Source organism: Cydia amplana, chromosome 9 (genome assembly GCF_948474715.1).
Source record: "Cydia amplana chromosome 9, ilCydAmpl1.1, whole genome shotgun sequence".
Taxonomy (NCBI): Eukaryota; Metazoa; Arthropoda; class Insecta; order Lepidoptera; family Tortricidae; genus Cydia; species Cydia amplana.
The window spans coordinates 2,158,951-2,171,396 of record NC_086077.1 but is presented as its reverse complement, the minus strand read 5'-3'; the positions used below and the strand labels follow the sequence as shown (position 1 = coordinate 2,171,396).

The following is a 12,446-nucleotide window of genomic DNA, read 5'->3' as shown; positions in this document are numbered from 1 at the left end:
CGCGTCATCATGGTCATAGTACCCTGGTATGTAGTTAGCTTGCTGACATGGACCAGTTTATTCGTCCCAATACGGAAGAGGATTGCTTTGTGTAAGAGGATTTTTGAAGTGAAAACTTCTTTAGCGGCGCTGGGCACTTTTTGAGGTGGGGAAAAAATGATAAACTCGAGACAGCATAAGGCGATCACGTGACCGTAAGGGTCGTAAGGCGATCACGTGACCGTATGTTCAAATAATTTGACGTTGTCATGGCAGTATGTAAATAAACATGTCAATGAAAAATTGTGATCTTATTTGAGAATGAAAATAATATATAATAAATAAATAGAATACCTTCGCTAAACGTATGTATCGTGTTACCGGGCGTCGGTTACATAGTGAGGTGAGTTTTCACTTCTATCGGCACTCCCGGAGTGCAACCGTTGTTGCTTGTTTTATCCATCGTAATAAATTTAAGAGATAAAAATTATTTATTAAAATTTAGGGCTCATTTAGACGGTGCAAGACCTCGCATGCGAGTTTCATTACATTGCGTTATTTGACCGGAGTTGATGTAACCTCAATGGTCCGCAATGTAACTAAAACGCATGCTAGTTCGCGCACCGTCTAAATGAGCCCTTATAATAGGCTACATGACTAATTTTCATTTATGGTATCAATCGATCGGGTTTGTTTTTAGGATCAAATGTCTATATGGGACCCATTGCATTAAAGTAACACAAAAGTCAGAAATTGTAGTCAAAGGCCGACAGTCGCACTTCACTCGCGAAACGCCCTATACAAAACGGCCAGAGGCCGTGACGTCAAGGTCTCTGGGAGCCCATCTTGTAGTATGGACAAAACAAGAAAATTGCGTTTTTGTCGGTGAAATATTGCGTTTATGTATATAGTAGCTATACAATATTTTTTTGGATGAAATGTAAGGAATCGAATGGTACCCTTACTTTTATCGTTTTTGGAAGTTAAAAAAAACTTAAATTTTGAAACTTTCGGGTCCTGTATTTTTGTAATTTTTCAATATTTTATTTCAATATCCACATTATTGTGATAAATTGCTCGTTTGCTATCTATTTTACTAGATTTTGTTATAAAATTCAACATGTGTCATCATCCCTAATAAGAAGTTATTTTTTGCAGACAAGCCTACTACATCCGTGAAATCGACGCATTATACGTGGCAGGCCAGGAATGTCCCCTTTATGAGGTGCCTGGACCTAACTCGAAAAGGGCCAACAACTTCGTTAGAGATTTCCTACAGGTATGTATGTTGTTGTTGCGTGTTTTTTACGGCAGTTGTGTTTTCTTAGGCCTTAAATATATATAAAATACTCTGCTGAAACATTGCAGCGTTTATTAAAAACTAGCGACCCGCCCCGCACGGGTAGTTCAACGAATTTATACAAAACCTTTACAAATTATATACACCAAAACCTTCCTCAAGAATCACTCTATTAATAGGTGAAAACCGCATGAAAATGTTGTTATTGAGTTTATCGTGAACATACAGACAGACAGACTTTGTTTTATAATATGTATTGACGATGTTATTTGAAATTAATCTAAATGTTCCATAATATTTCTTTACAGTACATATGGTACTACTTTACCGCACTAGTGCGATAATTAGCACACTACGTAACTATGTCGAAAATTTTAAAAGGCCATAATTGTGTAGGCACTGTAAAACGTTGTACGATACATGTGCGAATATTCTTCTTTTTCGCACTTGTATCGTAATCTATTATGAAACATTGCTTTTCAGGTTTACATTTATCGCCTATTCTGGAAATCCCGTGACAACCCACGCCGTATCAAAATGGATGATATTAAGAGAGCCTTCCCGTCTCACTCTGAAAGCTCAATAAGAAAACGTCTGAAGCTTTGCGCTGATTTCAAGCGTACTGGGTTAGATTCAAATTGGTGAGTACTGCCATTTTACAATACAATACAATACAAATACTCCTTAAGCACACCTCAATATATATATATTTTAATTTATTTATCGCAAAAATCTTACTTGGTATTTACATATTTATATTCCGCCAATCTGAGGACAGTTTGTTGGCGGATAAAACAATACAATACAATACAACACTAAAAGAAAACAATACAAAAGAAAACAGAAAGCAGAGGTAAACAAGAGGAGGATTTTATTCTGTAATAACTATAACAATTTTTGAATAAGCACAAGCTATAGTCCGTCAACCAAATCTTGTCAGTAGCAATGTAAAGCAAACTAAAGTAGGGCAACACTCAAAGAGCAGTATTGCGCTAAGAAAAGCAGCAATGTACATCGAACCAAAAGATTTTTTTCCGCTGAGCGCGCTCTGCGTACGTCAATTCAAATTGTCACTCGCGGTTTATTGAAAAAAATTTAAATATGGACGGACAATTTAAAAGCGATGTTAAAACAATGTTAATCAAAATGATGAACAAATTTGAAGATATCAAAAACAACTCCCTATCGTAGTGCTTATATTCTCTTTGTTCCCTATCTATGTCTTCTAAGTTTACTAAAATAAAATCATATCAAAATGCAGATAATTGGATAGTGCATATATTTGTTATTTACAATATAATATATAATATGCCACTTGTTAATGTAAATTAGTGTACTCTTCTGGATGAATATGACATACCTGTGTAATTTTTTTGATTGGTATATATTGTACAAAATACATATTAAAAATAAAACAACTGATATTTGGGTGTTTATTTAATTTAAAGGTAAATAAGATAAGGGTCACTTTTCGACTTGGTTGCGTTGTACACGTACATAAACCGCCATAGGTAAGTATTGTCTGAAGAGATACTACCTACTTCCAGTATCTACGAAACGCCTTATATTGGGCAAGATTTAATCCTGCAACAAACATGTATGGATTAGGTAGATATTGCGAAAGAACGGCGATATAATCAAGGCTCTTAATACTGTTTAAAAGGTTTACCTTTGTAAATAGTCACAACTGATTGCTGAAAATATTAGACATGTGGGCCTATGGACGGTTTCCAGGACACAATTTATGGTCTTGTTGGATAGATTTAGGCATACGTTTTAATTTTATTTATGCCTTTTAACCCTAAAACAAAAAAAACTGAGCATAATATTAAAAGTTCGAAAGAGTTCTTCCAGTACTTGTCATAACCTCAATTTTTAGTAATGTTTACCATCAACGAGCATGATTGTACATTGTAGGCCCCTTAGCTTTGCTTATTCTTATTTAATGTATTGGGGACAGCAGAAATATCTCTTGAAACAGAAACGATTCAGAATGAAAACCAAATGAAAACAAATAAGGTGACGGCTGTCATTCACGATCCACATTCCACAGATAAAACACAGATGACACGCGTTTTGGAATTATTTGAACACAGTGTTGCTAACCCGCGATTTTTCAAATTTGCCGCCTTTTACTACTGACAAGATTTGGTTGACGGACTTTAAATAAGAATTACTCACATCTGTTTATCAGCTCTATAGGTAGGTGTGTGGTTTCAAGCAAAAATTCCCACTTTGTCGCTTGCCGTAAGGACGCTTTGACAGGATAAGTGTTGGAACAACATCCCACCTCCTATTAGAAACCTGCAAAGCATTCACAGTTTTAAATGAACTTTAAAAAAGTTTATGCTCAAACATTAATTAAACGAAGAATGCCTCAAACTTGAGACAAGCTACATTTAAGTACTCCAGACGCGTACCTAAGTACTTACTGCCTGTTCTCTCTTCCACAACCGCCACTCACTTTAATTTTTATTTAACATTATTGTAGTTATTAAGTTTTTTTGTAGTTTAGTTAAGTCGTTAACAACGACCCACGTTTTGTTGTGTTTTGTTAATGTTATAATAATCGTGAGTCTTTTAATTTTTCTTTTTTATAATGTGTGTTTTTTTCTATAACTTCGTGCTGTAAAAGACCATGGGCCCGACGGAAGACCAGCGCTAGCCTAGCCAGGCTAGCACCATGCTGAGTCGGGGCCATTTCGTGACTATTATGTTGTGTTACTTGTCGTTTTCTTTTATTTTTTTGTCACGAATAAACGCTCTCTATTCTATTCTCTATTCTATATAAATATCCTCAGGTGGGTAATAAAACCCGAATTCCGTCTGCCTTCCGAAGAGGAGATTCGCGCAATGGTGTCCCCCGAGCAATGCTGCGCGTACTTCAGCATGGCGTCGGCCGAACAGCGGCTGAAAGACGCGGGCTACGGAGAGAAGTTCATCTTCACCCCCCAGGAGGATGATGACGAGGAACTGCAACTGAAGATGGACGACGAGGTATAGTTTGTAGCTTTCTAATAGACCCCGAAGGCTAATCCTATTGTCTATTGTTAAGAAAAACCGCTCGTGCCACGTGCCACAACCACCTGCATAAAAAATCGGTACTTCGGTTACTGAGTGCCGGCGAGTCGAACGCTACAGAACCAGTCTAAAATGTGTCATCGAGATGCGTAACAAAGGCGCGTTATCGGAGAGCGCACCTACACTGGTTTTTTGAGCGTCGGACTAGCCCGCGCTCAGGTGCCAAATAGAATAATTAGGACCCTGTTTTGCAGGTAAGTAGCACGTGCGGTTTTACTGAACAATAGACAATAGGATTAGCCTTCGGGGTCTATTAGAAAGCTACAAACTATAACATAAACCCCTCGGCACAGAATAAATAATAGTACTAGATAGATAGATAAACCATTTATTAGCTTGCCACAATACACATATATTGACAGAAAAAAACAGAAACAATATGCTAAAACTAAAATCAGGAACAAAAAGTATCAATACATGTGCTGTGTGCGTTGCAGCTGGATATCCATGCCAGGAACGCATATGCGTTCACTGGTTGCAGCAAAACAAAAGGGTTCTGGCTCAGTAATACGCTCCACTCTTTCGGGTGAAGCACTGATAATTCTGCTAGAACTAGGTACAGAAGATTCGCTCTTTAACAAAACGCGTCTATTACGACAGATATGCCAAGCGCGAGCAGGCGTCCCCGTTCCGTAACGGTGCGCGGCAACTATGGCTAGACACCAAAATTGGTGTGGGCCGCTACTTGTAGGTACTTGTAGCGACGCGACGAAATCGCAGACGCCATGCGTAGCCTCGGCCACGAAAAGCATACTTATAGCATTAACTGGTGGTTCGATGAGCCTTAGATCTCGCGAACACCTATGTCTCCGCTATTTTGAAAAAAAAATATCGACAAAAACTCATTGCTCTCAAAATTTGATCAGAATCGGTTGAGAAATTCAACCTGTCGAGGAGAACATCTGGACATACTTACTTGTAATGTAATGATGTGTTGCCTGAATCAATATTTTTCTATTCTATTCTATTCTACATACGAAGGCAGTTTTGCCCAAGCTGACCTTCGTGTAAGCTCGGTCAAAAATGATATGATGGTCGAATATGTGTTAATTTATTTACACAAGGCTTTCTATTATTAATGTGATTTGAACTACAAAGGAGTTTGTTTCCATTCCTTCCTTATTTTGAATGGTATTAAACTGTTCTAGTTTCTGTTTTTCCAGGTCTAAACACTTTATTTTATAACTAGCGACCCGTCCTGGCTTCGCACGATTTAACAAATTATACTTAAACCTTCCTCTTGAATCACTCTATCTATCTAAAACCGTATCAAAATCCGTTGCGAAGATTTAAAGATCTAAGCATACATAGGGAAGGGACTTTGTTTTACAACATGTACTATGTAGTGATGATACATACCTCACTTATCTATGTATAATACATGAAGCTCTGTTTAGTTCTATCAGAGGTCTACCTGCATTAGTAGCGTACTACTAAAGGTTTATAAAGTCCAGCAATCGGTTCAATAAGAGCTTATCACCGCCTTTTATTGTGATAAACTGCGAACCTAACCTAACCTTTTCTATGTAGTGACAATACCATGATACAACCAACACCCAGATTCCCCTATTTCACCATCTAATTTTTGCCACAGGTGAAAGTGGCCCCTTGGAACACGACGCGTGCTTACATTCAGGCCATGCGCGGCAAGTGCCTCTTGCAGCTCACGGGACCCGCCGACCCGACCGGCTGTGGCGAGGGTTTCTCCTACGTGCGAGTACCCAATAAGCCCACTCAGCAGCCTACTGACGAGGCTCAGCCTAAGAGGACTGTTACTGGGACGGATGCGGATTTGAGGAGGCTTAGCTTGAACAATGCCAAGGCGCTGTTGAGGAAATTTGGAGTTCCTGAGGAAGAGGTTCGTATAAAGTTTGAGTATGTAGTGCTATAAATGTCAACTGATCGGACCGGGTGCGATGGCTTCGACGTGCGCGTACCTAATAAGCCCACTCAGCAGCCTACTGATGAACAGTCTAAGAGGACTGTTACTGGGACGGATGCGGATTTGAGGAGGCTTAGCTTGAACAATGCTAAGGCCTTGTTGAGGAAATTTGGAGTTCCCGAGGAAGAGGTTCGTAAAAAGTTTGAGTATGTAGTGCTATAAATGTCAACTGATCGGACCGGGTGCGATGGCTTCGACATGCGCGTACCTAATAAGCCCACTCAGCAGTCTACTGATGAAGCCCAGCCTGAGAGGACTGTTACTGGAACGGATGCGGATTTGAGGAGGCTTAGCTTGAACAATGCTAAGGCGTTGTTAAGGAAATTTGGAGTTCCTGAGGAGGAGGTTCGTATAAAGTTTGAGTATGTAGTGCTATAAATGTCAACTGATCGGACCGGGTGCGATGGCTTCGACGTGCGCGTACCTAATAAGCCCACTCAGCAGCCGACTGATGAACAGTCTAAGAGGACTGTTACTGGGACGGATGCGGATTTGAGGAGGCTTAGCTTGAACAATACTAAGGCGCTGTTGAGGAAGTTTGGTGTTCCTGAGGAAGAGGTTCGTATAAAGTTTGAGTATGTAGTGCTATAAATGTCAACTGATCGGACCGGGTGCGATGGCTTCGACGTGCGCGTACCTAATAAGGCCACTCAGCAGCCTACTGACGAGGCTCAGCCTAAGAGGACTGTTACTGGGACGGATGCGGATTTGAGGAGGCTTAGCTTGAACAATGCTAAGGCGCTGTTGAGGAAATTTGGAGTTCCTGAGGAAGAGGTTTGTCACTGAAATTTGCCACTGAAATTTGAACCTAAATTGTAGGAAATATAGCTGATTTTGCGTTATTTCAAAATTGAACGAAACAAAGCAAAAGCGCCTCTGTTCCAATTGAACATGGTTTAAATTACATCGAACTAAATAGGTACTGTAGGTCCAGACCTACAGTACCTATTTAGTTCGATGCCCAGGCCTTAGGAGGATAAATATATCCAGTCAAATGTCTTTTACAACTGACCGGAGTCGATCATAAGCATTACATTAACAAACCTGTATCCTTTTGTATATACTTATTTGAGCCCATCTTTATTGACAGATCAAGAAACTATCTCGATGGGAAGTCATAGACGTAGTCAGAACGCTATCTACCGAGAAGGCAAAGGCGGGTGAGGAAGGCATGACAAAGTTCTCCAGAGGAAATCGCTTCTCCATTGCAGAACATCAAGAAAGGTAAAAAAAAAAAATATTATTGAAGATTATTTACACAAATTGACTATAAGTCCCACAGTAAGCTCAATAAGGCTTGTGTTGTGTTATCTTTTACTAAATTATAACTCAAATCATCATCATCATCTTCCTCGCGGTGTCCCGGCATTTTGCCACGGCTCATGAGAGCCTGGGGTCCGCTTGGCAACTAATCCCAGGAATTGGCGTGGGCATAATTTCAGACACATTTTATGATAAATTAGGCGATTTTTCTTTTACAATAAATACTTCCTAGGCTATAATGGGAGCCTTATGTTTTGCCGCATAAAATCATATATCAGAATAACTACAAGCCTAACATGAAAACCTACTTTATTATTGATTTATTTATCGTATGGCGGTTACACACTGGTTAAAAAATAATAATATTACATCAAGTATTCTTAAAATTTACAATACTCATTACAGATATAAAGAAGAATGCCAGCGTATATTCGAGCTGCAAAACCGAGTCCTAGCGAGCGCCGAGGTGCTTAGTACGGACGAGGCCGAGAGTTCTGTCAGTGAAGAATCAGACATGGAAGAAATGGGCAAAAATCTCGAAAACATGCTGGCTAATAAGAAAACTACGGAACAGGTTGGTGCCTTCTTACATTACGTTTAAAACAAAGAAACATGTAGTCGGATGGCAATCAAAACCGGGTGCTGGCGAGTGCTGAGGTGCTTAGTACGGACGAGGCCGAAAGTTCTGTCAGTGAAGAATCAGATATGGAAGAAATGGGCAAGAATCTCGAAAACATGCTGGCTAACAAGAAAACTACGGAACAGGTTGGTGCCTTCTTACATTACGTTTCAAACAAAGAAGCATGTAGTCGGATGGCAATCAAAACCGGGTGCTGGCGAGTGCCGAGGTGCTTAGTACGGACGAGGCCGAGAGTTCTGTCAGTGAAGAATCAGATATGGAAGAAATGGGCATGAATCTCGAAAACATGCTGGCTAACAAGAAAACTACGGAACAGGTTGGTGCCTTCTTACATTACGTTTAAAACGAAGAAACATGTAGTCAGATAGTAATCAAAATCGGGTGCTGGCGAGTGCCGAGGTGCTTAGTACGGACGAGGCCGAGAGTTCTGTCAGTGAAGAATCAGATATGGAAGAAATGGGCAAGAATCTCGAAAACATGCTGGCTAACAAGAAAACTACGGAACAGGTTGGTGTGTTGGAAAATTGTTCGTCGATCCCGTTTTTGGAAATTTTCAAAAATGGAGGAGTGTGATACCTCGCGCTTAAACAAATAGTCGTATCGACATCATAAGAGTATTTTCTTTTTGAGACATATTTACATAGTAAATGGCAAAAAATGCAGAAAAATTGTATTCCTGGTTTAGGCGGTATTTAGATATTTAGTTTGTACTCGAGAATGAGTAGCCGAATTTCGTCAGGTCGTCGTGTGCCTTCTTACATTACGTTTAAAACGAAGAAACATGTAGTCAGATAGTAATCAAAATCGGGTGCTGGCGAGTGCCGAGGTGCTTAGTACGGACGAGGCCGAGAGTTCTGTCAGTGAAGAATCAGATATGGAAGAAATGGGCAAGAATCTCGAAAACATGCTCGCTAATAAGAAAACAACAGAGCAGGTTGGTCACTTTCTTTATTCCGCATCGGAAGTTAAAAAAACCTGTAGGTTTGCAAATGCCGTGTAAAGTAATCTATGTATGCCCGCGCGAGATAATATGCTGTGCGAATCTCTTATCTTGTTTCAGGAGATTTGTGTTGTGATGATTATGTAAATTCTACACAATTTTTCAAAAATTAATTGTTGCGTGTTGTTGCGGTTCAGACCCATGACTGCTGCTAGGCGAAGCGCTCACGACATTCTCCTTTACCTACGAACGACTGGTATAGTTATTTGTACAACAAGAGATCAAAGTTTGATATTTCATCGAGTACTTATTTTGAGTCCCGTGCAAGCTAATTTAGAATCTTGAGCGTAGTAAGGGACTCAAAAGCGCACGAGATGTAAATAACTTTGATCTCGTGTAGTTCACAAAACTTTTCACCTCAGCAGTGAGAACATATTAGAGATCCCGAAAAATGTATTCCTTCTTCATCACTTACCTCTATTCACTCATGTTTTCTTAAGATATACCAACAATTAAATGTTCACCTCAGCATTTCGAACAAATACTTTGGTACTTAAAAACAGTGAGCAAAATCGCATTTTGCTCACTGAGTGAGCAAAATCGCATTTTGCTCATTTTGTCTCACTCAGTGAGCAAAATGCGATTTTGCTCACTGTTTTTAAGTAGCAAAGTACCCTTGTTCGAGTTGCTGAGGTGAAAAATTCACTCACGAATCCACTTTACGGATCCTTGGTGGAAAATCGCACGCTCTGAGGGCCTACCGCGAACCACGTTCGACGTGTTGCCTCCCTGTCACACTTACGTACGAATTCGCGGTAGGCCCTCTGTTATCGCTAGGCTACCAAGGCTTCCACCTTACCTACTAATACTAATCCGACATTAATGTTGTAGTTGTCTATGGAAAGGGAGGAAGCTGAAAGAGCCGAGCTGAGGAAGATGATTCTCGGCCAAGACAAGAAGCCTCAGATCAACCAACAGGATCAGCAGCAGACTTCCAGTCAAGGTATAGATAAGATAAAAGGTGGTATATCATCGTCAAATAAAGCTACACCGGTATAGTTTTCAATTTATCATTTAGGCCATGTCAAGCCGTAAATTAATCAATTGTCAGTTGTCAATAAGGCACTACACTAATTGAGTATTATTTTACAACGTAAAGAGAAATATTTTTGGACGTTTTCATTTGTTTTATACTTTTAACGGCCGATTAGAGGTCAATTATAAAACTGGCGGTTAAATGTCAATCACGTTTTAGGACCAGGGCACAAAATAGGTATTCCAAACCGATATTTGACAGCGAACGTTATACCAGACGTAGAACCCACTGCGATTAATTTCTTGCGGTTTCAGAACCTCAAAAAGTGTAACGTGCGGCATGCTTCATAGTGCACGCACTTGCAAGACTGAAACCGCAAAAAATTGATCGCAGTGCGTTCTAAGCCGCACTCGCTCCGCTCCGTGAGATAGCTAGCCCAATATATGTTCGCACCTATCACGGTTCAAACGCACCCACGTACCGAGCAATAGAATTACTAAACAACTTCATAGCTACAGTCCAAAACGCAGACATATTCGCAGACAAGTGGCCGTCCCTACAACGTACTATCAGGATTTTTTTAAACCTATGTTACTTAATATCAGATTTTTTTTAATCTCTATGTAACTTAGTAATACTTACTATGTACTTAACTATGTTTAATTCTAGAGATAGTTCGAAAAGTGTATAATGTGTGTAATACAAGTGTACTAATTTTATCATACTGACTACATATCTATTAACAGTATAAGTGTCTTGGCTATAGCTGTAAACTTATACTTAGTGTTTGCCTGAATAAAGAATATACATGACGCTAATAACGCGTTCCCTTTCTCGCTTACTACTCTTACTAGACCGTGCGATTCATGAAGGACTTACATGACTCGGGACAGCCGTGTATCATATACAATGTGTGTCAATAACACTGCCTAGGATAACATCAAACTATTATCCAGATAATAATATTGTATACGCCTTGAGATACCCCTTTTTTTACAAGCTTTTATTTAGTTTCACCTGTCTGTCTGTAATCAAATCTTGCAAGTTAAATTGGATCCACTTCCCGGTTTCCGATTGAGCTGAAATTTTGCATGCATGTATATTTATACAAAAACGCAATATTATTATGAAATAGAGCTGATCTGATGATGGAGACAGGAGGTGGCCATAGGAACTCTGAGATGAAACAACGCAACCTAATCGTGTTAGGGGTTTTTAGAATTGTGCCGATGAGTATTAGTTGCCTGTGGAAAGAAAAGTCCAGTCAGCGATAAAAGCTTGTACCAAAAATGAAATTTTTGCCATAAACTTATTTTCCCAGGTCGAGTCCTCCGAATAGTCCGGACATTCCGCAACGCGTCCGGCCAACGTTACACCCGCGTCGAGTTCGTACGGAAGGCCGCCGTTATAGAGGCTTACACCAAAATCCGGTCAACTAAAGATGACGCTTTCATCCGACAGTTCGCTACTATGGATGAAACTCAGAAGGAGGAGATGAAACGAGAGAAGAGGAGAATTCAGGTAGGCTTTTAACTATAAAACTATAAACTGAAATATATGTCATATATTAAAGAAAAAAGCGGCCAAGTGCGAGTCGGACTCGCCCATGAAGGGTTCCGTATTTAGGCGATTTATGACGTATAAAAAAAAAACTACTTACTAGATCTCGTTCAAACCAATTTTCGGTGGAAGTTTACATGGTAATGTACATCATATATTTTTTTTTAGTTTTATCATTCTCTTATTTTAGAAGTTACAGGGGGGGGGACACACATTTTACCACTTTGGAAGTGTCTCTCGCGCAAACTATTCAGTTTAGAAAAAAATTATATTAGAAACCTCAATATCATTTTTGAAGACCTATCCATAGATACCCCACACGTATGGGTTTGATGAAAAAAAAAATTTTGAGTTTCAGTTCGAAGTATGGGGAACCCCAAAAATCTATTGTTTTTTTTTTCTGTGTTATTTTTGTGTGAAAATCTTAATGCGGTTCACAGAATACATCTACTTACCAAGTTTCAACAGTATAGTTCTTATAGTTTCGGAGAAAAGTGGCTGTGACATACGGACGGACAGACAAACGGACAGACGGACAGACAGACAGACAGACAGACAGACAGACATGACGAATCTATAAGGGTTCCGTTTTTTTGCCATTTGGCTACGGAACCCTAAAAAGTCCGGTTCAGTGGTGAAGGCCAGATTCGAACCGGCATTTTCAGCTATCCGGGCTAACGCCATGAAAGCAATTGTTTCTACTAT

General features: G+C 39.7%; 1 protein-coding gene across 1 annotated transcript in view; it reads left to right on the top strand.

Annotated features, from left to right (window-relative positions):
- Positions 1-12,446, top strand: part of LOC134650932 (transcription initiation factor TFIID subunit 1) — a 58,495-nt gene that overhangs the window by 27,749 nt on the left and 18,300 nt on the right. Inside the window, exons 15-22 of the mRNA XM_063505887.1 lie at positions 1,138-1,258; positions 1,763-1,920; positions 4,081-4,276; positions 5,955-6,218; positions 7,393-7,526; positions 7,971-8,139; positions 10,037-10,148; positions 11,503-11,702. Coding sequence (XP_063361957.1) covers positions 1,138-1,258; positions 1,763-1,920; positions 4,081-4,276; positions 5,955-6,218; positions 7,393-7,526; positions 7,971-8,139; positions 10,037-10,148; positions 11,503-11,702 — 1,354 coding nt within the window. The remainder of the gene's footprint in view (positions 1-1,137; positions 1,259-1,762; positions 1,921-4,080; positions 4,277-5,954; positions 6,219-7,392; positions 7,527-7,970; positions 8,140-10,036; positions 10,149-11,502; positions 11,703-12,446) is intronic.